This window comes from Aspergillus viridinutans, assembly GCF_018404265.1.
Source record: "Aspergillus viridinutans IFM 47045 DNA, scaffold_6, whole genome shotgun sequence".
In the NCBI taxonomy this organism is placed as follows: Eukaryota; Fungi; Ascomycota; class Eurotiomycetes; order Eurotiales; family Aspergillaceae; genus Aspergillus; species Aspergillus viridinutans.
The window spans coordinates 446,016-472,307 of record NW_025091222.1 but is presented as its reverse complement, the minus strand read 5'-3'; the positions used below and the strand labels follow the sequence as shown (position 1 = coordinate 472,307).

The window sequence follows — 26,292 nt, the reverse complement described above, 5'->3', positions numbered from 1 at the left end:
CAAATCTTTTAATCGGGATATCGGCGAATGCGACATCTTTGGTCTTCACAGAGTTGTTTCATTTTGGCTTACGCCAGAAGTATTGCTGTACAGAAATTAGTTGCATGACTAACGATCAGTCAGGACCTGAAGCATACCTTGTGCTGCTTTCGGCAGTTGCGAAGACCTGGCTTTCTGAGGTCATTCACAACTGCTTCACGTCGCATATCATCGTCGTCGAAGTCAGGTATATAGTAGTATTCGCTCTCAAGTGGTTTGCCGGCGGCATCTTTTCCTTCCCGCGCAACCTTGCCAATACATTTGGTGGACTCTATGATGGCGCGAATCTCCTCGCTCGAAGCTCCCTGTTTGGACCGGTCATCCCGCTTCCACAGAGCCGGAGGAAGATTATTTAGTATAGTTGAGAATGGAGTCGAAGACAGGCGGGAGAAGGCAAGTTGATTCGCCGCATGGTTCTGGATTCTCTCATAGGTCTCGTCAGTCAGTTCTGACTTGCGTTCCGAGCTGTCTTTCTCGGAAGGCCGTCGTGGCTGTTTGGGAGATTGAGTAGGCTGAAGAGGTCGAGAAGGGCGTGGGCCTCGCAGTGGTGATTCATCCGCGGAGAAAGATGCCATGCGGGGAAGGAGGTTGTCGCCGAAAGGACCGAAGGAGTGAATTATTGGGTCGTTCTCCTCGTCGTGATCCGAGAATTCATCGGGTCTGCTAAGGTCGCTCAGATCGCTGGACTGCGAGCTTTGGAGAACATCCGCCAGACGTGCGGATTCCTGGGCGGCTCGAGGTGATGACACATCCCGAGAAAGGTTACGACGAATAGGAGATGCTTCATCTTCATACACAACCACTGCGTTTCGCGAGCGCGTAGGAGTAAACAAAGGCGAGGATGGAGGAACGAGTGACTGCACCGCAGGTGACGGAGAGACGGGGGAAGCCAGACGCTGTCCTTCGGCAAGGGGACTGTCTTGTAGGCTCCTACGAGACTGATTGGGGCCCTTTGGTGTTGTCTCCTCCCAGGTTTGCTCAGAGTCCGTTGAAGCATAGTCCTTCCTTTCATTCCGTGGCCATTGCACGAGCACACGAGTGTCGTGGACATCCACCATGATGTCCGCATCTTTGATATCGGACGTGAACGTCTTCCCTTTGGCCAACTCATATGTCTTGCCTTGGCAGAGAAGTTTAACCCCGTTCCACCCCATGCACGTTATCTCCACCCTATCACGATCAAATGGATTAGGTGCCGGTTTATAGGTGGCCTTGACATGAACCCTTGATATCATCCGATTGGCGGACAATTGGTGATGACAAGATGCACTAGACCTCCCCATCAAAATAGGCTCTCCACTCTCAGGAAGCATCAGTGTTGGGACGGTCGACAATGGAGTTCGTTCAGAGCCTGACTGGGCAATAGTACGACGTGATGCAGACCGTGACAATGCCATCCGAGGCGGCGACGAGGACATGATATGGGTCGACGAGGTCGGGACAGGAGTAGGATAGGTCGATACTATGCCATGGCTATCGCGAGCAACACGCTTCTGTGGCCGAGGAAGGGAGGGAGACGAGCTCAATGGCTCGAAAGCAGGCAATAAGGACGCAGGACGCTTCACACCTACCACAGAAGCAGTGGCACTGCTCCTTGGAGGAGAAGACTCCATGATGCTATGGACTCTGTCCAGATCAATTGAAAGATAAAAACCAAAAACCAAAAAGCTTCTAGGCACCTCTAGCAAACTCCTAATGAGAGAAGATATTGACTGAGGTTCGCGTCGAGGCCGCGTAGGGGCCTATTTCTATGGCACAATAATCACAGGACAGCAATATAAAGGAAAGAGAGAAGCTTGTCCTAGACAAGAAGGAAAGAACTGAAGCTTCCCCCCAGGATGACGACCAGGAGGTTGGGAAGCACAAGAAAATTGGCCTGCGAGAAAGAACAAGTACGAGGCATAGAAGAAAAGGGTGAAAGTTGGAGTGTGGTGCAGGAATGCCTGCCGGAGCGGAACGTCTCGTCCTTCCAGCGCGGATTTGCACGCTTACAGACTGAGACGCGTTCTATAGGCGCCGACAAGGGCTCAGAAGCTCCACCGCTAACCTCGCGCAGCCTCACTGAAAGGCCGTTTCAAACTATGTGTCGCACTGCATGATTCTCCTCTAGATTCTCAAGCCAAGCAAATGATAGAAAGGGTGAAGCATGAGCTGATAGAAACCATGCCTCAATAGCTCATGCCTGCATACAAGATCTGTGTTGTGTATGCAAAGGCGCGTCCGCCGCGTCTAGCCTCATATGCTCCCGCGTTCTATGGTTCGAGTCCCCGTGACTCGCGCATGATCACGTGATTAAGGGTCAGGTCAGCTCCCTCGCCGCTTTGCTGGAATGCCGTCCTGACATGCAGCTTACCTAGCTTGGTCACGCTCCATTGGATGATACCATGCATTTTTGCTGATGCCTTGCTTAGGTAGTCTAGTGATGACAGGACTAAAAGAAGTGAGGCTAGCAGCTTGGGCCCATCGAGTTGGAAAAGCAAATTTGACAGGAGAGATAGTCCCTGTCATTTGTACTCCCTCCAAGTCTAAGGGCAGCAGCAGCAGTATCTCAATATCTGCCAAAGAAGCTCTTTGGCATAGGAATGACTTAGTTCCATGCGGCATATCATAGAACATGCCTGGTACCATGGTACTCAAGCCAACATGAAGCATTTCTAGGATTCTATGTTTTCGTCTACTCCCATTTACACAATGCGTAGGTACTTTCAGCACGCTGCTGCAGCCATCGAAACCATACTCCCAGCCTTCCATCCCAAACTGATTATTTTCTACTCCACCCAAAGGATACAGTGCATTACCATCAAGGTTGCCAACTGCTAACTTTTGCATGTGTCATGCGTATTGCAATTCAAAACTGTACTGAGGAATGTTCCTCAGATATATACAGTAGGGTTTATTGGGCTGAGCCGGGGGATACGCAAGATACACATTACTCATGTCTAAAATTTGCTCTAAGCTCGGTGAAAACGAGAGGGTTACATTCTAAGTATTTGGAAAATCTGAACATTTCGCACAACGTAAGACAAGAGGTGGACAGTCACTGACAAGACCTCTGAAAGACGACAAAACATGCAGGAAGCGACACTGTGCAATTGAGATGGACGAGGGTAAATAAACCGGGATACTTGGCTCTGAAGTTGGAGAATAAAATTTAACCACAATGTCTCTAACAAAAGGTCGAAGACATGACAAGATGTGACAAGAACTTGAGTCCACGCCACATAAGGTAATATAGTAAGATACACAGAAGAAATCAAGCACACTTGGCAATTGTTCATGAGGCGGATGAGCGGCGCTCAACGGTCTTATCTCACAGAGGATTGGCGGAATATGTGAGGCGGCCGTTACCATCTACGAACAACGGCGGCACGCACTACCATTGGAGCTGGACGACTTCATCATCTAGTAGAAGACAAAGGTGGCATCGCCAGACATGACCTCAACCTGTTGGAGACGGTATGTAAGTCAATTATTCTCAACATGGCGGGGCGACTCGAACTTACAGTGCACCCAGAGTTGCTGATACCCGTATCAGAGCAGAAGACACCATTTTCGTACTTGCAGGAGCCGCTGAGGTGGTCACCCTTAATCTTAATGTTAAAGTCAAGCTTTTCGTTCGTTGTGGGGCTGTTCTGGAAGATGGAGAGCCATTTGCCCTTGTTCTGGCCGACACCAAGGTTGACGGGAGCCCAGTTGCCGATAGGCTTGGTGCCATCGCCCCACTGGCAACCCTTCTCCGGGGACACGCCCTTAGGGTTAACGTAATACTGGGCAGAGGTTATCTGGCCCTGCCACTTGTAGTAGGTCTCATCGGGGCAGGTCAAGGGCTGGAGCTCATTGTCACCAAGGCCAAGGGGAATGGTCTCAGATTCGGTACCTTAGAAAGTTTTCGTTAGACAGGCTAAAGTGTCATGAAAAGGTCAAACTAACCAGGGTAATCGGTACGGCAAACAGACACGACTTCACCCACGGTGTTCTGGACGTAAACACCTCCAACACCGGGAATGCAGAGCTTCTTTGACTTAGGGTTTGTAAGGTAGAGCTTTCCGTTACGGCACTCAATACCACCAACAGACTGGCCAGCGGAGCCCTGGGTAGAAGGCCACTGAGACTTCTGGTAACCGGCTGGGCAAGCATAGGAACACATGGCGCCAGAGGTGCAGCTCTCACCAGTGATGGCCGTCACAATTTCGCTGATAACCTTGTCGGCATAGGAGACATACTGGATACCAGACCATCCGTGGAGACCGAGATAGTCAAGAGGAACAGCGCCGTACTGGGATGGGAAGGTAGAACAGTCAAGTTCTCCATCAGGGAAGTCGGCGTCCAAACCAGCGGCGGTGGAAGAGCTGCTAGAGGCGGTAGGGGTCGGGACTGCGTCTGAGGTCGGGGAAACCGGGGTGACAAGGGAAGAGAGCTCGATAAATTTGGCCGGGGCAAAGGTGGGGGCGACCTCAGGCATGGAGGTAGGAGTAGCGGAGCTGCTCAGGTTGTCGCAGACGCCGGTAGGATGGTCATTGTCGGCAAACTTGAGAGTGCCATCAGACAGACCGGCACACACCTCTTGAAGAGAGATCGGCTTTCCGTCCAGCTCGTATTGCACGACGGTAGTACCAGTTTCGACAACGTTCTCGCGCTTGTGCTGGTGGCGACGATGCTGGTGGTGATGTTGAGCGGTCACCAGGGAACCCGCCGTGGCGAGAGTAAGAGCAATGGTATTGAACCTCATTTTGTTCACGTTCCTAAAATTGGGCCCAAGATGTCGGTAATCTTATAACCATGCCAATTAGCGTACACTCCAACGAGAAAATGAGTTCAGAGACATTAATTGCAAGGCATCCAATCTATTGCATCATTGAGATTCTCATACACTCAATGCAACAAGCGCCATTGCCACAGATATATAAGAGTCCATTGCTGTCTCTGATGCCTCGCCGCTCAGGGTCGGACCTTTCAGAGATGAACACGGATGTGCCCCAATTTAATGTGATGCAAATCTAGAAAGCAGACAAGGATGGGAGAAGGTCAATTGCACATACCTCAATATCGCAAAGTGCCCAGGCGCGCTCGTGTGGTAAGACTCGGTATAGAAACTAGAAATCACCAGAGCTCAGTTTGCTCGCTGAAAGTTGTGGTCGCAACAAAAGGCCGAAACCTAGAAATGAATATGAGAGTTTCAAAGAGTGAAGGAAGACGAGGTTCCCAAAAGAGCGTGCGAGAGAGAAGACGAGTCCCTCTGGTCGGATAGGAATCTCACAAACAAGGACAGTAGGCGAAGGAGCCGGAGAAGACAGGGTTCTCTGGAGGAACGTAAGATCGCAAAAGAGAAAAAATAAGGGAGGGGATCAAAGGGACTGAAGAGGAGTAAGTAGAGTTAGAGAAAGACTGTTAGTCAACAATAATGGCGGTCCAGGGGAAGCTACGGGCGTAAGTGCAGACTGCAGACCCTTCCAGGGGGCTGAGAGAGCGAAAGTCTGTGTGGGTGGCACTGCCGCTGGAAACAGTGGATAGACAGAGACAGAAAGGCTGATAGTTCAATAATACTACTACTGTAAGTGTTAAATTAATCATAATAATAATCGTGCTAATAGAAATAGGGGGCCCCACTCCGCGAGAAAGACTGAAGGTTAATGGGGTCGAAGGCTCCAGGCATACAGACTACCTAGATAGAACTGTATGGACCTCCATAGTACGAAGTCAATAATAAATCGGTTGGCGCCCTCCCGTTTGTTCTTGTTACTGTTGTTGTTGTTGTTGTTTTCTTAGCGCCCTGGAGATAGTTGGTACCTGGGTGTAGGGAGATTCAATCAATGGTTGACGGAAATGAGCCTGATGCAAGACCGGTGTGGTACGTCTTATTACTGGTCATTCCTTCATCAGGGGTACGCTCGCCGAGGAAAAGGTCGGTAAGGTAACCCAAAGTTAGAAACCCGCTTCTGAAATCATTCATGGACAACGTGAGATACTCTTGGATTAGCAGCCACAGTGGGGACGCCGACGTGTCTACAACAGTTTGTGGTGCATATCCTGACTACTACGGTAGGCTAAGTAGTATCTAAATTCTACCTAGGTACAGTAGCTGAGAGCCGAGTTGCCTCCCCTTGAACACGAGAATCCCGACCTCTAAACTCCAGAATTCGGAAGACTGGAACATCTCCACTAGACACTGGGCAAGGGGTTGCTGCTGGGGATGGTCATATCCTTTTACTTTTGAGCTGTACGGAGTAGCTAATTACCTAGTTATCTAGCCTCCGTGTGTGATGTTTGTCCGTTTCCTGTTCCTGTCGGCTTGAGCTTGGCGTTTGCCGAAATTACCATGGTCAGGTCTGGCCAATCACGCTGGAACCCTTGGCACAGGCCGTGCAAAATCTGGCACAACCCCCGAGCCAGGTACACCAATCACAAATCAGATGGCTGCTCAAACCATCCCGTCGCCGTAGGTTTCACTCCCAGCAGCAGTCCAACTTTCCAAGGCGTTGTTGTCTCATGTCTGATTCTGATGTGCATAACTGCATATGCAAGGTACCTGGTCCTGGCTGGCATTGACGATATAGCAAGGGAAATAGCATTACTGCGGGAGGAACAGTGATGTCAAGTTAGCAGCAAATTGTCAGCTGAGTTCTTCTGTAATAATGAGACAATCAACAACGGCGACGAAAAAAGGGTCATTCCCGCTCTGTCCATGACGCGGAGTGTACTTGCGCTTTTCAGTAAAAGCAGCAAACCATACGCAGCGACTGAGGAAGCGCGGTTTGTGGAAACAAATCCACTTTCGATCTGCATTGGATCCAAACTTCCTCACGGTTCCGCAAAATAGGGGATGGTTCTTTCAGTAGTATCTATCTAACTTTCGGCATAAATAAAGAAAATATGAAGTTCAAGCACTGGTTTTCAAGAAGTCGACCTCAGACATGGTGGCAGATGGAATAACAATCTAGACTAATTAGTGAATAAAGCCTAGACTCCTCCTATCTTGGGATTGAGTCATGTAACCTCAGTAGTTTCCCTTGGTAAAATACTTTAGCTGGAGCAGATCAGACATTGCAGGTAGCAAGACCATAACTCAACTTTTGATAGTTGAGAGACATCCTAACAACTTAAATTAATGACTTGAATTACTAAACATATCTTACCTTTCCCATCCGCAATCTCTGCTGGTCCTAGCAAGGTAGATACCTCCTGTACCTTACCTCAAGAACCTACTACAGAGTATTTGATTAGACGATTTTCTAGTTTTCTAGATGATTAGTTAAGACCTTAGTGACCTGCCCGATCTTGAGCTAGCGGGCTATTTACGGGGTGATATTCGTCATTTCTCAAAATATAGGGCCTGATTCATGCAGCTTCCTGCGTGCCTATTATCTACATATGGCCTGTGAAGCACTGTAGGTAAGCACCCAAAATTGCCCCATGGTGGTGGGTACTAGGACCAGCCTACAGAGTACCTTAGGCAACATCATTAATGGAGTTATGAAGGAGGTTTAGAAACCTGATCAGCAATTGGTCAATATATGAGCATCCATTTTCTCCTAATATATGAGGTCACAGACAGGCTTGCTCTCATTTGGAGGCAATATTTTAAATCTCCTCCCTTGTTCGTGCTGCTACTGATGACTGTTGAGCAAGGCTGTTGTCATAGCTGGCTGCCGAATACATTGGGGGGAGGGGGTGGGGGGATCATAAGGTAGTATTGCGGGGCCATTCTGAGAGCATTACAGAGTAGATATCATTTACTTGACTTGACTCTTCTGGAATTTGCCAGGAATATGTTGACCTGTAAGTATGAATATCAAGATCGAAGTCTAGGGCCAATTTTGACTACGAAAAGTTCGAGGCCCAGTTTCACGCACACGGACTATCTTGCTGGTACATTCGAGGCCTTTCCCTCACATGTGGATAGGGTAGACCAAGGGGTGGATCTCCAGAGTTACTCAACCAAGTAACTAGATGAGTCTTCTGCCTCTGTCGATCTCGTCGATACTCCTTTAGATCTGCCATGCGAGTACTCCGTAGTCGTAAACAAATCGTCAATCGTAATATTATTATAGTTTAAGTTCATTAGCTCGTCAGACATCCTGCAAGCGCCTGTAGATATATTTTGCATGCAATAGTACGCTCAAGGCAAAACCGAGGCTACTGTGCTGCGGCACTATGCTCCGAATGTTCTGATGAGGAATAGGAGTGATACCGTGATTACTGATTGAAGGACCAGGTCTTCTGATCCATGCAAGAAACACCTTATTCATGGCCCAGGCCCCTACTACAAATGTGTTTCATCTTCATTTGCCCCGTTGTAGCTGTCATGAAAACGAACCATAATGAGGTGACGCAAAGGCGAATGTCGCTGATACTTACACCGCTCACATCTATCTGTATAACCTATCTCTCTGATGATCTTATCACATTTTCAGTAAGCTTGCCTGTCGGTGGTAAGCAAAGTCGTAGGATGGACTCAGACAGCCGCTGATGTTGGACCCAAGACGTTCATACTTGGATCATTCACGAGCACAAAACGATGGAAGATGAACTAGGATATGCCAAACATCGGATAACATGACTTTCCCTGAAACAAAGTCGATGCTGATATCTGACCTGTAAACCACATAAGCTCTATCTGATTGTCCAAAGAGTGGTCGTCCTCCTGACTCGGTTGTATATATGTATGTTCGTCCCTGCGACATATATATGCGAATCAGACTCTCTTTCCTGGAATAATAGAGCCAGAAGCATTCTCTGAAGAACATGCACAAAGTAACCATACCGTGAATAGGGTGGCCCTTGCATGATCTGCAGGAGATCTCAAGTATGTCGACTGAAGCATACCTTCGGGCAAATTTACCGGCACCCAGATTATTACTTATCCTAGTCACACCTCGGATATCCCAAGAGAGGACAGGCACAAACTGATGTCTTCGGCATCCATTTCTCAGCTGAATATAAGAGCTTCATCATCTAGAGATGAATTTTCAGGATGATTCAAAAGGTTAGAAAACCATGAGTTTTGCTGGTGAATCGATGTCGTTTGGTGCTATGTTGATGAGGGACATGACTAAGCAGATACATCCATGCCAAGACCGGTCAAATTTGCCTACCGCCTTCTCATGAATTTTTTTGATTTCCTTTATCGCAGAAATTGAGATATTCGAATTCTGCAACTGCAGTTGATTAGATTGTGAAAATGGTGTCCTCGACAGCGCTCACCACGAAAGTGGAATCTGGGTCTCCCTATCAGCTCGAAAAGAGCCAAGTATGTCACCGCGTCTACCACCTTGTAAACCTCACAGTCCAGTTCTTTGCTAATCACGAATAATTTAGGTCGCCAGAGCTTCTTCCGCACTCTTGAAACACATCAAGTCCAAACAAGAAGAGCAGGAAAAGACAGCGACAAAGAAGACCCTTATTGGCGACAATGATGAAGATTCGGAAGAAGACACTGCGCTGAAAAACGAGGCTATCTGGCTTGTGCTCACCACGAAGAAGCACGTTGTCGACAAGAACCGTTTGAAACCCGGAAAAATCAGCATTCCACACTCCCTCAATGCCTCGCCGTCGTTAAGTATCTGTCTTATCACCGCCGATCCTCAGCGCTCGGTCAAGAACATTGTCGCCGATCCTTCCTTCCCTCAGCATCTCTCCTCTCGCATTGAGCGGATTATTGGTTATTCAAAACTCAAGGCTAGATATCAGAGTTTCGAGAGTCGTCGTCAGCTACTCTCTGAGCACGATGTTTTCCTCGCAGATGACCGGATTATCATGCGACTGGTAAATACTCTCGGAAAAGTGTTCTACAAGTCAAGCAAGCGGCCAATTCCCATTCGTATTGCCGAAATTGAGAAAGTGGATGGCAAGAAGGTCAAGAAAGACCCGAAGAAGAAGTCAAAGGACGATGACAGTGCTTTCGCGTCCCCGGCCATTGTCGCCAAGGAAATTGAGAAGACGCTCAACTGCGCCGCCGTACAACTTGCGCCTGCTACCACGGCCGCAATTCGTGTGGGCTCATCTAAATTTACTCCAGAGCAGCTCGCCGAGAATGTTGACGCTGTTGTCAAGGGGTTGACGGATAAATTCATTACGAAGGGTTGGAGGAACATCAAGGCTCTTCACATCAAGGGAGCTAATACTATGGCCATGCCAATTTGGCTGGCAAGCGAATTGTGGGTGGAAGAGGGCGACGTTGTGGAAGATGCTGAGGAGGATGACAAGGCTATCGAGGGTGCCAAGAATGGCAAGAAGCGCAAGCAAACTGGCGATGACGAGAAGTTACTCGAGGAGAATAAGAAGGCCAAGAAGCCAAAGGCTGATGAGGATGACGATGCGTCGTCTATGGCCGCAAGAAAAGAGAAGCTCCAGCGGCAGAAGGCTAAGGCGTTGGAGGATGGGAACGAGTCTGGTAACAAGAAAGTTACAGCCGCAGAGAAAGTGGCATCAGGGCTTTCAAAGAAGAAGAGAAAGTCGGTTTCATAATTGGTTCTACACTGGTGTTCTACGGATGTTTATTTGTCCAAGATACGGGTTTTACCGCGGCGTACTTAATGTCACGTGTGTCAATTTGTGATATAGACACAGGGCGTGTTCTCAATACCCCCTCGAAGAACAAAAAGTCTCTTTTTCTGATATGGCCCTTTATGCTTTCTAGCTCACCCTAAAATCTCCCTTTGGGAGCAATATATTCACAGAAGCGAGTACAAATCGTAGCCACTCGGTCGTAAATTTGTAGAGGCCTCATCAGCTCGGTCATCAATAACCGAGGACACTCCGGGATCGGCGATGCTTGGCGCTCCGACGATAGCCATTGTGCCCGTCGGAATTATCGTCAGCGTCTCTGATTCCTGTTACCCGCATTCGAAAACTCATCCTTGTTGCCAACCCAACAAGAGATCCGAGCAGGTCTCATCACCTTCTGAATATAGCACGATGATTCCGATTGCAAGATACTCCGCCCTGCGGGCCGTCCGGTCGCAATTCCAGCCATCGCGGGCCTTCAATCAACCTGCAGCCTCAGCACTTGCCCGCCTTCTCTCCACGTTAGCCGTGCTTGAACAGCGTGATGGCAAACTCCAGAACTCTTCCCTCTCAGCAATCGCCGCGGCGCAAAAGCTTGGAGGATCAGTCACAGCGTTCGTGGCTGGCGCTGGCGTGAAGGGAACTGCTGCTGCCGAGGCAGCTAAGATCAAGGACCTGGACAAAGTAGTGGCGGTGGAGAACGACGCTTATGAAAAGGTTAGAGTGACCCGGTGTCATAAAGCGACTATATGCTGTTCTATAGGTACTGACGTTCGTTGGAATCCAGGGGCTGCCCGAGAACTACGCTCCTCTTCTTGTGGAGAACATCAAGAAGGGCGAATATACCCATGTCATCGCGGGGCATTCTGCCTTTGGAAAGAGTCTCTTGCCTCGTGTTGCGGCTCTGCTGGATGTGCAACAGATCTCCGATATCACAGCGATTGAGAGCGAGGACAGTACGTATCCCCGGAATTGTGTCTCGTGGGGACTGCCTGATGAGTCATTTGCATACTAACCCGTTGATGCAGCTTTTGTCCGCCCCATCTACGCCGGAAATGCCATCCTTACCGTTCAATCGACCGACCCTGTCAAGGTTATCACAGTCAGAGGCACTGCGTTCCAAGGTACTGAGACCGAGGGCGGCTCTGCCGAGATCGTTGAGGGAGCTGACCCCAAGGCTCCCGCTCAGACAGAGTGGGTATCTGAAGAGCTTGCCAAATCCGAGCGCCCTGATCTGGCCACTGCCTCTCGTGTTGTGTCCGGTGGTCGTGGCCTGAAATCGAAAGAGGAGTTCGACCGCGTTATGGTGCCTCTTGCCGACGCCTTGGGAGCTGCAATTGGTGCTTCCCGCGCTGCGGTTGACAGTGGATTCGCCGACAACAGTCTCCAGGTTGGCCAGACTGGCAAGAACGTTGCGCCTCAGCTCTACTTGTGTGCTGGTATTTCCGGTGCCATCCAGCACCTTGCTGGTATGAAGGACAGCAAGGTCATTGCTGCTATCAACAAGGATCCCGATGCTCCTATCTTCCAGGTTGCTGATGTCGGTCTTGTCGGCGATCTTTTCGAGAAAGTGCCAGAGCTTACTGAGAAGCTAAAGAGCCAGGCGTAAATACAGAGATCTCATTGCGGAAGTACCTTTTTATGATTTTTATTGAGCCTTGTCATGTTGTTCATTTCCTTATGCAAACCTCGACAGGTGGGGTGTTTATATAACTGTATACCACGCAACGCCAACGCTAGGGGATAGATTTGGAGCCTAGTCTTAACAACCCATCCTATGCCTCCTTAAATCAACGTGCGCCCGAATCGTACGAGTGTATACAAAACAGGCCAAAAACTTCTTGCTACTCTGTACATTTACTGAATTGGTGAACGGAACGTAGCAACCTAGGAGGGTGGTCTCCACCCAACATATTATCTAAAGCTGTCGCAGAGCCTTCTTTATAGATGATGATCACGCATTCAATTGAGTTATCGATCGCGATTTAAGAACTTAGGTGTGATGAGGACTCTCTATCGGAGTGCTACGGAGTAGATGCGGAGTGGCCTGCAATCTATAGCAACGATAAGTGGTCAAGCGCGTCCCCCGCTGGCGCGTCTCGAACGCGTCGTCTTATCCCACTTCTCATCGAACTATGGGGAGTGACTTAGCTGGTAGCTACCCTCTTTGTTGTTCTTTATTTACTATAGTGCCATTGAATTGATATGCCCCTCTAATTGATCTTAATGACGACCTCTCCTCCATCGATTCCCCCTTCGTTTGATCCCGCTATCCACCTTCACTCCGAAGAACAGAACCCTCTTTCAGAAACCTTCTCCGACGATCTCGAAGCCTTAAGCCTCCACCGACTAGAGCACATTCGTAACAAAGTTGTTATACAACACCGGGCTTGGAATCTATCTGACGTCTTTCGGAGCGACGAGGACGTGAGACCCGGTATGCAGCGCTGACGGGCGGGTGGAGGACGGCTGAGAGTCTGACATTGAAACAGATACTCCAACAAGAGCGCGAAAGACATTACACGAACCGAATGAAATACCTGAAATAAACTCAAGCATTTACTTACCCTCTTCTCCTCCCGTCACCAAGATGCCATTTATCTCGTCCCCGGTTGCTTTTCCATCGCGCGCTGCTTCTCCAAATGAGGCGCAGAAGCGGAAGAATGATGAGCAGTCACAGTCAATGGAGCCTAAGCGGCAGAAGATTATGGGCGGCTTCCTGGATGAAGAAGATGAAGACGAGGACGAGCTGGCGGCGTTCCAGGATGCTCAAATGAAGAGCCAATTTGAGATGGAGGAGCAATTAATTGACCAGGAGCCAGTGGACCTGCCACAAATCGTCTCAAGACCTATACACACGGAGCCTTCTACTACGAGCGTGAGCGATTCGATCCCACTGTCCTATGACTTACCACGACGAACAGCGCAATTGGTTAAAATAAAGACTTGCTCGGGGAAGACACACACAATCCGTCAGAGAACTTCTAAACCCGGAGTTTCATACGAGAGGCTTGTTGCAAGACGCTCGACTACGGGACCAGGGCGAGCGCAGAAGAGCTATTATGGCATTGATATCCATCAGATATTGGATGAGGCTGCAAGAGAAAGTGAACAGGCTAAAGCTTCCACAAAAGTGCCGGACCGCACGATACAACAATCTGTCGAGGCTCCTCTTGAGGGACAGAAGAATAAGAAAATGGCAGCGGCGATGTGGACAGAGAAATATCGCGCTCGCAAGTTCACTGAACTCATTGGAGACGAGCGAATCCATCGATCTGTTTTGCGATGGTTGAAGGGCTGGGAGCCGATCGTCTTCCCAAATCTTGCCAAGTCGAGAACCAAAAGGCCGGGCAACAACAATGATGATGGCGAACGGCTGCACCGTAAGGTTCTACTGTTGTGTGGTCCTCCAGGGCTCGGAAAAACCACATTGGCACATGTGTGCGCCAAACAAGCAGGATACGAGGTACTAGAGATCAATGCCAGTGATGACCGCAGCAAAGACGTCGTCAAGGGGCGGATTCGAGATGCTCTTGGCACTGAGAACGTGAAAGGGGTGAACGTGGAGGTGGGAGATCGCAAAGTGCGAAAGGCTGGGCGACCAGTGTGCGTCGTCGTTGACGAAGTCGATGGAGTTGTTAGCGGGTCTGGGAGCGGCGGAGAAGGAGGCTTCATGAAGGCCCTAATTGACCTCGTTTTACTCGATCAGAAGAATATGGCACGTTCAGCCGATCAGAATGCCAAAAACGGGAAAAGACGTAAAGGCGACACGTTCCGGTTTTTGCGCCCACTGATCTTGGTTTGCAACGATGTTTATCACCCTAGCTTACGGCCCCTGAGAGCTTCCTCTGTTGCCGAGATCATTCATGTCCGCCAAGCACCGTTTGAAAATGTCGTCTCACGCTTGAAGAACATCTTAGCTCTGGAGGGCATTCCATCAGACAACGACGGTGTGCGGCGGCTATGCGAGGCATCATGGGGTTTGGCGAGGAAGAAAAGTGGTGGCCTCAAAAGTAGTGGGACGGCTGAAGGTGATATCAGAAGTGTGCTTGTGGCTGCGGAGTGGGTGGCCCATAAGCTAAGAAACGAAAATCTGTCGTCTCTCAGACTGACAAGGAGCTGGCTCGAACAACGGGTTCTCAGTGGCACGGCTGAAGCCTCGTTCTTTAAAGGGCTGAACCGCGGAGGTGTACGAGACATTGTGGATCGTGTCTTTTTGGAAGGTGGAGGTTTCCCTGACGCTCCCATAAATGCTGAATCATTCTATGACCCGTTCGCTATTTCTAGCGGGAACGTAACTCTCGGCGTTGCGGACCTCAGAAAACGGCATGCCATCAATAAGCTGCGCGAAATGGTCGACGCTAGTGGCGATCATGACCGCTGCGTATCTGAATGTTTCGCTACATATCCCCTTCAATCATATCAGGACGACACATTTCTTTCCAAGCCTAACGCCGCATATGACTGGCTCCACTTCCATGATACCATCTCCTCGAAAATCTTTACTTCTCAAGATTGGGAACTCACGCCCTATCTGAGTCAGTCAGTTATAGCGTTCCACCACCTATTTTCATCCGTCGGAGGCAAGAGGATATCTAAGAATCCCGATGACGATGAAGAGGACGAGCATCCATTTTCGGGTCCAAGAGCAGATTTTGCGGCCTTCGAAGCTCAAAAGCAGAGCCGCGCGATCCTTACGGGGTTCCAGTCTTCTTTCTCGGCTCCTCTATTACGATTATTCCGCTCAACGGATTGCTTGACCACGGAACTTATCCCAAATCTCATACGCATGCTGTCGCCTGATGTGAAACCAGTTGTGGTGCGTGGAGGTGGGGACCAGAAGAGTGTGGCCAGTGTTCGCAAAGAAAGCGAACGGGCACTTGTTCAGGCCGCGGTTCGAGTCATGGCAGGCTTAGGGGTGGTATTTGAAAAAATCCGAATTGAGGGTGAAGGTGGTGGGCATGGGGGTTGGGCGTATCGTATGGAACCGTAAGTACTTCCTGTTGCCTATGTATTTCTGCTGTGCGGCCAAGCTGAACAAGTGTTCCACAGGCCATTGGATTCGCTTGTGACATTCCACAAGACCAAAGGCACCTCGGCAGATACAGGCGGCTCTGCTCCTGTTCGATATGCCGTTCGTCAAGTGTTAGACCAAGAATACCGCAAGGAGACTATGCGGAAACAATCCGAAGCCCTGAGTTCGTCCAAGGCCGGGAAGACCTCGGACGGCAAGAGTGGGAAGAATGATGATGACCAATCAGCGAAGAAGAATGCAATAAGAAACGCTCCGGGCATCAAGCGTGACTTCTTCGGGAGAATCCTCAAGGAGCCGGAGCCGCTGCCGCAAAGCTCGGATGATAGTCCAGTGCAGAATGAAGCATCCAAAGCAGGAAGGAAAGTCTGGATCACGTACCACGATGGTTTTTCAAATGCTGTGCGCAAACCAATTTCCATGAACGAGCTGATGGCCGGACTATAGCGAGAGTTCCGGTTTGTGTATATACTAGCCTTCTTCTGATTATGCATATTACTTAGCATTGCATGTCTAGGGAAACGAACTTTATTGAGGAGGGCAGAGAAAGCACTAGTCATTGTTTCAAGAAACAATCGCTCTAGATTACATATTATATAGATTTCAGGCAAAGCATTGATGTATTAGGGCAATTATTAAGTATTGTAAGCGAACTTGACAGCAACATGCAAACCGAACAGAATGAAACAACGAAGCCGCATCCAAAAGTGCTCAAATGAGTTATCGATCATTGATTTAATGTTTTTGTCCATGGAAATCCTGACGCCATTCGCCTCAAATCACAAATTCCAATAAACCCCGAAGAAAAGATGAAAAGGCGCAGCATATTTGTCGTGTCTGGTCGTCGTTTCAATGCAATCAGAGGGTATCATTCCGGAAGCCCCATCCAGTCACCAGGATGGAGGGCGCAGCAGCGAGTTCCGAGCATTGGAATCACCGCAGAGCTAGATAGCTGGCGACGGCGGCGTTGTGCTCAGCAGTAGCGGAGCATGGGGAAGGGCTGGCGTTGGTGTAGTCCTTGTGCTTCGGCGCGAGCCACTTCTTGTGCATGTTCTGGACGCCCTTTAGGGTTGATGCTTTGGAGGAGACGGAGCGTGTAGAGGCGGCGTCGCTGGAGGACTTGGAGGACATGGAGGTTCTGAAAGGCATTTTGGCTTTGAGTGGTGATTTCCGGTTTGGAGAAGTCTTTGATGCGATTTTGATTTGGTCTTCAGCAAGGCTTTCAGAGACTGGTGTTCGAAGGATGTTTTGTTTGGTTTGTGGTGGTCTTTATAGTTCTGGTATGTTGTTGTGATGGTGTTGTGAGGATTGTTTGTTTGTGATCTTTGTCAAGGAACTGATTGTATTCAAGTGAGCTTGGTCTGGATGAGTGATGAATTCCAGAATGAAGGGCGATACTCGACATTCCTTATATACTTGCTGGACGGCGTGAAGATGTATACCAATATTTTACTCCGGAATCAAATGCTCTATTCCGATGACATCGGAGTAAGAAAAAAATAGTCGGGACCCACCCACATGCATCGAGCCTAGAATCAGAGGCAAAGACATCATCGGATTTTCTGCCCTACAGCCACCTAATAATTATGGAATTGCCCAATAATCTACGGAGTATGACGATCGTGATCTGTCGACCCATGTCAGCCACCATTGAGGCTTTGCTCGAGGGACCTGCAAAGAAAGATCGATCATTCCAGCTTTTACCGTACTTTGGAAATGTGCGTACTTTCGAACGCCAAGTACTTCCATGCCTTTTCAATCAGATTCTACGGCGACCATTATGGTGGAAATCTCACGATGAATTGTTAAAATGCGTAACCTTGTCCGAGTATCTTTTTGTTTCAGCCTCAGGCAGCTATGGAAATATGAGGGATCGCGACTTGCGAAGGCAACATCTGACAGAATCACCCGAATCAAAGACGGACTGAATGGATCCACCTGTGACCTGTTGATCGAGCTTAATTCCTGAGTTTGGCTGACACGTACTCGTTGCTGTCTACTCGGAAAAATAAGCGCGTGAGTCAACGTCGATATCACGGAGTAAAGAAAACTGAGGCCGTGCATTCGAGACAGTTCGTGAAAGCCTCAATTGTCATCGACCTCGTTTAGTAAGACATCACGAGCTGCTGAACAGTCTCATCTACTCAGTAGCCCAGTCTAGGCCATTTGTTGCCTGCTCAGGGTCTTTTTAGCCTTGAGCTTGCTGGACCCACTCCGAGCTCCGAAGTGTACTCCGAAACATGACGCTGTTCATCACAAGAATAGAACATCATGCATTTCGCTCATATCAAAACGACTGGACGCCACTAGAACATTGAATGGCTTCAATATCCTTGTAAATTTTTTTTTCTCGACAGCTGGAAAAGACTTTCGTTCTCATGGCACTCTTTGAGTTCAATGTCATGTCAGTTATACTCACAATCATCTGGTCTATGGAAGCACTCTGAGAATTGTGATTCGAAGGTTTGTATGCGTCTATCCCTATTCCGAATATAGTAGAGCCTTGTTTTGATATTATTATCCGTGTACTGAATCATTTAGTTGCTAATCACTTTGTCTTTTTTCATCAGGAGTCATCGATTGTCGTCTGTCTGCCGGGCTAGCAGTCAGAATTTGCGCTATAAAAGCATGACGATTCATGCCGTGTGGTCAAAGGCTACATGAATGTCCAAATAGATTTTCTTGCTTCATCGAGCGGAGAAGTTCAATATCAATGGCAGGTCCCATTTAGCAACATGCGGATACCCCACAACGGGGCCAAGTGATATGCGAAGAACAAACCAGCAGCATGATTCCTCTAGATGCACAATCATCGCCACAACCTTGAGTTCCAAGATCTTCAAGGTCTCTTACCGTTGCTCGCTACATCGTAGCCTTAAATGGGGTTATGGTCTTCAAGCATACCCTTGGACTCGAATGAGGAAGTGCAATTCCATATACGGAGTACTTCGATCATCGCCAAGGATAACTTGATTGATAATCTATCTGGAGCATTCTTCCCATTACATCGGTCAAGCGACTATCGGCATCTCAAGATTGAACTAGTGCTGATGAATTGATTTAAGGCGGGCCATCCAACCTACAATGAGGTTGGTCTATTTGTCAGCATGCAATATCTCACTCCACTTGGGCTTGAGAGCTTAATAATTTACTCTACAAGGAGGCGATGTTCAACGGATGGCTTCGTACCTCAATCAAACAGTGAGCCGTCGCAGCCAAGCACTGCCCGCATGCTCAATGTGACGAGGCCCCGAAACTATGAGGATGTTGCGACTGATATGAATATAAATACAGAGGCCATCTCTGCCGTTGTCTGCTTCTTCTGTGATGGGAATCAGACCAAAGCTCCTTGAGAAAGGATATTTCTACTGGTCAATCACTGAGTCGTCTCTCTGTTCTCCTTGCGCAAACTAAAAGATGCCTCTGAAGCCTATCGTCCTTTGGAGCCATGTTATCGGCCCCAACCCTTTGAAGGTTGTTTCCATTTTGGAACAACTGGGTATTCCATACGAGCAGAAATACCTCCCAGTGGACGAGCTGAAGGAGCCATTCGTGAACATCAATCCGAATGGCCGGGCCCCAGCGATCGAAGACCCCAACACTGGAATCACCTTATGGGAATCGGGCCCCATCCTCGAATACTTGGTCGAAACGTACGATAAGCAGAACGCCATCAGTTTTCCCGCCGGCACTCCAGAGTACTTCCATGCTAAGCAGTGGCTCCATTTCCAAATGTCCGGCCAGGGGCCATACCTTGGCCAAGCAGTGTGGTTTACCATTTACCACCCAAAAAAGGTGGACAGCGCGAAGGAGCGCTACTACAACGAAGTCCGCCGTGTATGTGGCGTGCTAAACAAGTACCTTCAAAATCGCCAGTACTTGGTCGGGGATAAATTCAGCTACGTCGATGCCGCATTCGTTCCTTGGTTCCAGATTATTCCGGCAATCACCGGGGACGCCATCGATCTTGAGAAGGACTTCCCAAACCTCGACGCGTGGTTGAAGAGACTTCATGCCCTGCCTGCTATCTCCAAGGCTTTCAAAATCCGAGAGGCAGCCAAGGCCACACAGGGAAAGTAATGAATATGATTAGGTTCAGGACCCGGGTGCATGGGGTTTAAAGGCCATTCAAAGCATGACATTTGAAGTACTTGAAGTGATTTCGCAGTATTTGGATACATGAATTGAACTATATCCAACAAGCAACTGAGTCTGAAATTATCATAGTCGCACCACCGTATCCGCTTTTAAAGCCCCGTTTTACAGCATTGCTGCTCTCTAATATGAAATTAAAACACTATGGAAGTAGCCATGGTAAAGTTGAGGTAGTAGCTGTTGTAGGGAATTCGATATATGCGCTAGTCCGAAAATGGCGAATTCACGTGAGGCTCTTGGCGCGAGTTTTTGGCCGTGTCGCGACTTGAGGTAACTACCCTGCGATCCTAGATGCAGTTATCCCATGTTCCCATCCATCATCAATCTCACTGACATCCTTCGCTTGACGTCTCTTCCCATTCCTTTTTATTTTATCCGGGAGACTTGGTCGCTCTGTCTTTTGAAGCATTAATCCCAACCAAGGGTTGCAGCTGCGCCCTGTCTTCCCCAGTGAAGTGACCTCTGAAGACCGGCAACGAGCCTTGTTCGACATCATTTGCGACTCCTAATTTTCGGCGGCCATCCCAGTTAAATAGAATGGAGGAGCACTCTGCTACTACTGGCGGCGCTGCCGACAATGTTAACACGGCAGTTGCGCCGCAAGATACCCCAGCCGAACTGGCCAATGCATCCGGTAGGTTTTGCCTCCACATCACCCCTGAGAAAGAAGACAACAGATTCGCCAACTGCTGCAACCGCCTAGGGTCGCAATCACGCAGCGAATCTCCTGTGAAAAAAAGCGAAGACGTTTCGGGCACTGATAATCCACTAGATGCTCCCGCCTCTCCCAAGCCCCAGAATGAGGGTGAGCCTGAAGATGAAGAGATGGGCGGCACCGAGACGGAGACGAAGAAGGAGACCGAGGGAGGCGACGGAGCCGGCGATGCGACTGCTCAGCCGTCTGCTGAGGGTGCATCTGAAGAACAAACAGTGCAGGGAAAGTCAGCGCTTGAAGCTTCGGCACGCTCACATCTCGTCTCCCAAACACACGCCATCATCCTTCCCAGCTATTCGACATGGTTCGACATGCATACAATTCATCCGATAGAAAAGAAGGCGTTAGCGGAGTTCTTCAACGGTCGTAACCGGAGTAAGACGCCGGCGGTCTACAAAGACTATCGTGATTTTATGATCAACACGTATCGATTGAACCCCATCGAGTATCTCACAGTCACTGCTTGCCGTCGCAACTTGGCAGGAGATGTATGCGCTATCATGCGAGTTCATTCATTCCTCGAGCAATGGGGCTTGATCAACTATCAGGTAAGTTTACACGTATTGTCTACAACTTCATCCCCCGAAGCTAACGTGATCTCCTGTAAGGTTGACCCTCAAACACGGCCATCGAACATTGGTCCTCCCTTCACTGGGCATTTCCGCGTGATCGCCGATACACCCCGAGGTCTTCAGCCTTTCCAGCCTGGTCCTCAGCATGTTGTCAAACCCGGAAAGCCCCACCCTGCCACTGACCGGGCTGCCTCCGCTACTCCCGCATCCAAAGCCGATCTCAATCTTGAAATTCGCCGCAACATTTATGATGATAAGGGCAAGGAAATTACACCAGCTGCTGAAGATAAGGAAAAGCAGACCAACGGAGAGGGCTCGGCCGCCAACGGTACAGCTGCGGACGCATCCAAGGCTATGGAAAGCGCGGTCCGAGAGCCTAGAAAGAAGTTCCATTGCTTCTCTTGTGGCATAGACTGCACTCGTCTCAGATTCCATTACGCCAAGTCAGCGCCAACAACCTCGAACGCGAATGCGCCAGACTCCAAGTACGACCTTTGCCCGAATTGTTTCTTACAAGGCAGAATGCCTGCTAGTCACAACGCCTCGGACTTTGTCAAGCTCGAAGATAGCGAATACACAATTGCTCCGGATAAGGATGCTCCTTGGTCCGACTCGGAGCTGATACTGCTTCTCGAAGGCCTGGAGAGCTTCGACGACAACTGGGAGCAGATTGCCAATCACGTCGGCACAAGGACCAAGGAAGAATGTGTGATGAAGTTCTTGCAACTTGAGATTGAGGATAAATATATCGAAGACATGCCGGAGATGCGTGCGGCGAGTGGGCGAGACCCCATCAACCATGTCGAGAACCCGGTCTTGTCCGTGGTCGCTTTCCTGGCGCAAATGGCCGAACCAGCTGTGGCCGCTGCAGCAGCTGGACGTTCAGTGGAAGAAATTCGCAAAGAACTGAGGAAGCAGCTGGACAAGGACACGGGCTCTGGCAAGCCGTCGGATAAGGGCAAAGAGAAGGAGGGCGCAGGTGTCAAGAGCGAAGATTCGATGGACGTCGATACCTCTCGGGAAGAGGCGGCTGCTGAAGTTGCAGAGTCGGGTGAAGCTGAGAAGCAGCCCAAGGCGTCTCTCGCAACCGTTGCGCTCGGAACCTCCGCAGCACGAGCTGCGGCCCTCGCCTCGCATGAGGAACGGGAGATGACTCGCCTCGTCTCTGCTGCTGTCAACGTGACGCTTCAGAAATTCGAAATTAAGCTGCAACAATTCAACGAGATGGAAGAGATCATCGAAGCTGAACGCCGGGAGTTGGAACTCGCTCGCCAGCAGCTCTTCCTGGACCGCATGGCCTTCAAGCGGAGAGTCAAGGAAGTTCAAGACTCTCTCCAAGCTATCAGCCTGAAGGGACCCACTGAGGAGACGGCTAACCTCATTGGAGATGCTGCCACAGCAGGCATAGGCAATCGCTACAACTTTCAACCGGCAGGTGGCGATGCGAGGGACGGTGTACAGCCCTTGAGTGTAGAGGCGGGCGCCGACTACAAAACTCTTGACCTGTGATCGTATGACACAAACCCCAGAGAAATTCACTCGCATGAAATTGGACGTGTTCGAAACGGCGAGGAAACGCAATACCACATATTCTTTTGATGATATGGGACATTGAGTGGGTTAATCATTTATAATTTGCAAGTATTGTACAATATCATCAAGACGGATTAAGAGGAAAGCAGGACATACCTAGGGATGTTCAAACTATTCCTCCATCTCTGGACGCGGGTTCGGTAGAGGATGTCTCAGCTGGTGGATGGGTTTTTGAAACGATTTGCCATGTTTACAGTTTGTGTTCATCCAGTTAGGAAAAGGCGCACGATGTTTTGGAGTTTGAGAGTTATGCTGTCCACGTCAATTAATCCGAAGTAAACAGTCTCTTGTTTCTTTCTCCTACGCTCTGATAAAATCTTGGCGGTTGACACCTGCTGACTTCTTAATGCGGTCATTGGTCGAATAACTAGTTCTTCCTGGTATTTCGTTATGAATTTTCTATATAGTGACAGCGTAGTTGCTGTATAAGTCTGGGGTATAAGATCAATGGATAATATCGTAACTCCATAGTGACCCAGTAACCAAACCCGGCCGTGTCCATGTCAACCTATATATATTGCTCGTCAAACAACCGGGCTCATGGGCTGCGAATGAAGAGGCAGATTATTCTCCTCATCCTCATCTTCAGATGACGAGTATGAATCCCCTCGCTTCTGGAGTTGATCGTACGGGAGATCGTCATCCGAGCCGGAAGACAAATCGTCTTCGCTTTCATTCTTGAGCTCGGTCTTGGGGCTTCCGTTCTTATATCGTTTGCCTTGGTCTATCGTATCATCATCGAAACTTGAGCCCGACTCCGAGTCTAAATCTGGCTCTGATGCAGACTGCTTGTGCGCCATGTCGAGCTGGCTGCTTTCTCTGCTGGGTTCGAGCTTGACTCCTCGCCGGGGACGGGTTGACGAGTCCTCGTCGCTATCGGAGTCATTGGAATCGAGGTAAGAATCCGAATCAGTGCCTCTCAGTCGAGGCTCAGATTTTATCGTTGGTTGAGAGCGAGCCCGGAGATGTGGTCTTGGTTTGCCCTCCTCGTCTGATTCGACTTGAGAGTCGGTCTCATACTCCGACTCGGAATCATCGCTCTGGCTGAATTTGATGTTCTCCTCGTTGACAACGGGCCCTGTGTCCTGACTGACATCTATTCTTTCGTTTCTAGTTCCGACCTGAGAGTGTATAGAAGGTTTCTGATCGAGGTCGCTACCCTCATCGGATTCGAGATTAGAAACAGGCGCGTGCTCAGGCTTTGAGTTGCCGTCATGATCGAAGTGTAAGCTCTCATGTTTGATACTCGGTCCTGCAGTTTCAATCACACGCACACCCCCTTGGTTTTGTGTGGGGCCATGTTGCTTTTGATCAGAGCTGCCCTCTGCGCCAGAGGTGGCATTGGAATCAGAGTCGTATGCGACTCCAACATCGGACTGTTCGCCTGTATCAATAGCAACGGCCTCCCGCGTGATGGCCGAAACTGAATTTTGTTGGTCGGACGCAATGGCCTCGACTTCAGGTTTCCGAGATGGAGGAGGATGACTTGATTCCCCGTCGCTCAACTCGGGGTCAGGAGCTGGTTCTTCATTTGAACCGTACTCAACTCCCTCCTGGCTGAAATCCTGACTTGGAACTTGATCGAGGCGATCTGTCTCGATATCCATCTTCGAGTCTCCGCTGTCCGCAGAAACCGACTCCTCGTAAACCGAGCCTTCAATGTCCATTGCATCATTGATTTCTCCGGTTTGTATTGCGCCGTCGCTGTCTCGGTCACCATCGGCCCTCAGATCGTTCTTAACGCTGTGGTGCCTCAGAGCCTGCGTATCATCGTTGCCACCCATTTCATGATCTCTGTCGCTGGCTATTGAGACCGGAGATTCTCGCGTGGCCATGCGTCTTTCAATACGTCTCCTTTTCCGTCTATTCTCTGACAAGTCTTCATAGAGGTCGTGTACCTCGTGCCCGTATTCCTCCCAATCGCTTCGATACAAAGTCCTATCGCGCCAATTGACTAAGTCTTCTTTCGTCTTGCGCTCGCCAATCGGCTTGCGCGACTTGGAACCTTGCTCCGTGTTGGATGCCAACGACGAAATTCCAGACGGGGCTGGCTGCCCCATCAAGTTCCAAAGCCGCATTTCTTCTGAGGCATTGTTCATCTGGTCGATCTCTTCTGCGTGCTCCTCTTCGAGATCAACTGACAGCTCATCGATAGGTGTTGTTTCAGGCGATGACAATATGGACGAAGCAGAGGAATACACGTCAGATTCATTGTCATCATCTTCAATTGTGCCGTGCGGAGCACGACTCTCAGATCTCCGCCTGGAAGCGCTTCTTACATCAAGGGATCCGTCAACCGGAACCTTTCCGGAAAGAATATCTTCCACTTCGTCGTAATCCATAAGCTCCGACTGCCATCCTTTCTTGTGGCGGAGGTCTGCAACTTGCAAGCTGCACCTCCGAGCTAACCCAACCCAGAAGTCGAAGCGATCCTGAGGCATGTTGAGCACATTCAGTGCGGTCTTCACATCACGCGATCTCACTATTCGTGCTTTGCGGTTTCCGGTTTCCCTCATGTTTCGTAGTCGCGACATGGCGAAGAACAGGGTGGAATGTACCAGACGGCGAGTCACGCTTATGGCCAGAGCGTAGAAATCCGCAAGAGCGTCTGCCGTTATGGAAGGTGTCTCATCAGCACAGGCGACGTTGAGCCAATTGTCCTCTAGCCTTGGGCCACCGGCGTTCATGAAGAACCTTTCAGATAGCCTGATCCACTTATCGATGTTGAAAAGCTCGGCAGTGACATAGACGCTTGAGCCAGGTAGAGGAGTCTCATCTCGCTCCTCCAACTGTTCCTCTACCATTTCTGCGATTTCTCGATCGACAATCCACACGTTCTGATGTAGCTTCCTTCCAACAACATCTTCAGTCCGCTGTTCTTCAAGAGATAACAGTTCGGCATAATCGTCAAGTGCTTTGCAGCATTCTTGACTAATCTCCAGTGCCGCTGGAACTTCGCCGAGAACGATAGTCCTGCTGTGGGAATCTCGGACGTGTTGCCGTTCCAGTCCTCTGTGTAGGAGCTTCAAATGCTCCTGAACTTCCAACTCCGACTTTGAGCCAATCGCTTGCGCAATTTCTGCGATGCCGTTTTCCCCTTTTCTGTCGAGCATGCTGAACAGAATCTCCTTCTCTTGTGAAGTCCAGATCGCGACGCCATTTTGAGTGGCATTGTAATTTGCGCTGCCGACGATAGAAGGCACAGTAGTGCTCGCTGCTTCTGCAAATTCAGCGGAGTATGCATCCACACATCCTATTGCGAGTGATGTGCGTAGAGTATCTAGTATCTGAGCCCGTGTCCCTCTTGTCGCCCTGGGTATTACCTCCGGAGTGTCTTGGTCTTCGGAGTCTATCGAATCGAGGCGTTCAGAGTCGTCGATTTGAGGAGACGAGGCAGAGAATTTTGTGCTTGAGTGTCTGGATTCGATATCGGAATCAGACGCTTCTTCGTCTTCATCTGGCTCGTAAACGCTTGAACTGCTCATCGTCGGGTCTTGAGAGATTCAAGCACACACGCCAAGACATTGAGTTCGGGCGGATGATGGGCGCATCCCATCGATCTAAGGTGCCTGGAGAAGCTATAACTGCATAGTTAAATGATTAATTATTATATGTAGCAACGAGATCCAAAAATCCAAAAAATCTTAGGTCGAGGTACTTATCGGCTGGTAAGATTTCTGATA

The 26,292-nt window shown here is 49.4% G+C and overlaps 9 protein-coding genes across 9 annotated transcripts; 5 read left to right on the top strand and 4 right to left on the bottom strand.

The window, feature by feature from the left end:
- Positions 1-58: 58 nt before the first annotated feature.
- fhdA (putative transcription factor Tos4) lies at positions 59-1,652 on the bottom strand (the record flags this gene model as incomplete). Its single annotated transcript, XM_043271207.1, has 2 exons — positions 59-85; positions 138-1,652. The coding sequence occupies 2 exons, from the start codon at positions 1,650-1,652 to the stop codon at positions 59-61; spliced, it is 1,542 nt and encodes a 513-aa protein (XP_043127142.1).
- Positions 1,653-3,441: 1,789 nt separating this feature from the next.
- On the bottom strand, positions 3,442-4,768 carry sun1 (SUN family protein UTH1; the record flags this gene model as incomplete). The annotated part of the gene is made up of 3 exons (XM_043271206.1): positions 3,442-3,483; positions 3,543-3,916; positions 3,970-4,768. 3 exons carry the CDS (start codon positions 4,766-4,768, stop codon positions 3,442-3,444), a joined length of 1,215 nt encoding a protein of 404 aa, XP_043127141.1.
- Positions 4,769-9,217: 4,449 nt separating this feature from the next.
- Aspvir_008029 (uncharacterized protein) lies at positions 9,218-10,503 on the top strand (the record flags this gene model as incomplete). The annotated part of the gene is made up of 2 exons (XM_043271205.1): positions 9,218-9,286; positions 9,355-10,503. 2 exons carry the CDS (start codon positions 9,218-9,220, stop codon positions 10,501-10,503), a joined length of 1,218 nt encoding a protein of 405 aa, XP_043127140.1.
- Positions 10,504-10,953: 450 nt separating this feature from the next.
- Aspvir_008028 (electron transfer flavoprotein subunit alpha/FixB family protein) lies at positions 10,954-12,151 on the top strand (the record flags this gene model as incomplete). The annotated part of the gene is made up of 3 exons (XM_043271204.1): positions 10,954-11,259; positions 11,330-11,498; positions 11,571-12,151. 3 exons carry the CDS (start codon positions 10,954-10,956, stop codon positions 12,149-12,151), a joined length of 1,056 nt encoding a protein of 351 aa, XP_043127139.1.
- A 617-nt stretch (positions 12,152-12,768) lies between these two features.
- Aspvir_008027 (putative sister chromatid cohesion factor (Chl12)) lies at positions 12,769-16,021 on the top strand (the record flags this gene model as incomplete). Its single annotated transcript, XM_043271203.1, has 3 exons — positions 12,769-12,979; positions 13,035-15,531; positions 15,595-16,021. The coding sequence occupies 3 exons, from the start codon at positions 12,769-12,771 to the stop codon at positions 16,019-16,021; spliced, it is 3,135 nt and encodes a 1,044-aa protein (XP_043127138.1).
- A 486-nt stretch (positions 16,022-16,507) lies between these two features.
- Aspvir_008026 (uncharacterized protein) lies at positions 16,508-16,723 on the bottom strand (the record flags this gene model as incomplete). Its single annotated transcript, XM_043271202.1, has 1 exon — positions 16,508-16,723. The coding sequence occupies one exon, from the start codon at positions 16,721-16,723 to the stop codon at positions 16,508-16,510; it is 216 nt and encodes a 71-aa protein (XP_043127137.1).
- A 2,268-nt stretch (positions 16,724-18,991) lies between these two features.
- Positions 18,992-19,654, top strand: Aspvir_008025 (glutathione S-transferase family protein; the record flags this gene model as incomplete). The annotated part of the gene is made up of 1 exon (XM_043271201.1): positions 18,992-19,654. The coding sequence occupies one exon, from the start codon at positions 18,992-18,994 to the stop codon at positions 19,652-19,654; it is 663 nt and encodes a 220-aa protein (XP_043127136.1).
- A 612-nt stretch (positions 19,655-20,266) lies between these two features.
- On the top strand, positions 20,267-22,525 carry rscE (putative RSC complex subunit (RSC8); the record flags this gene model as incomplete). The annotated part of the gene is made up of 2 exons (XM_043271200.1): positions 20,267-20,992; positions 21,053-22,525. 2 exons carry the CDS (start codon positions 20,267-20,269, stop codon positions 22,523-22,525), a joined length of 2,199 nt encoding a protein of 732 aa, XP_043127135.1.
- A 608-nt stretch (positions 22,526-23,133) lies between these two features.
- On the bottom strand, positions 23,134-26,094 carry Aspvir_008023 (uncharacterized protein; the record flags this gene model as incomplete). The annotated part of the gene is made up of 1 exon (XM_043271199.1): positions 23,134-26,094. The coding sequence occupies one exon, from the start codon at positions 26,092-26,094 to the stop codon at positions 23,134-23,136; it is 2,961 nt and encodes a 986-aa protein (XP_043127134.1).
- Positions 26,095-26,292: the final 198 nt, after the last annotated feature.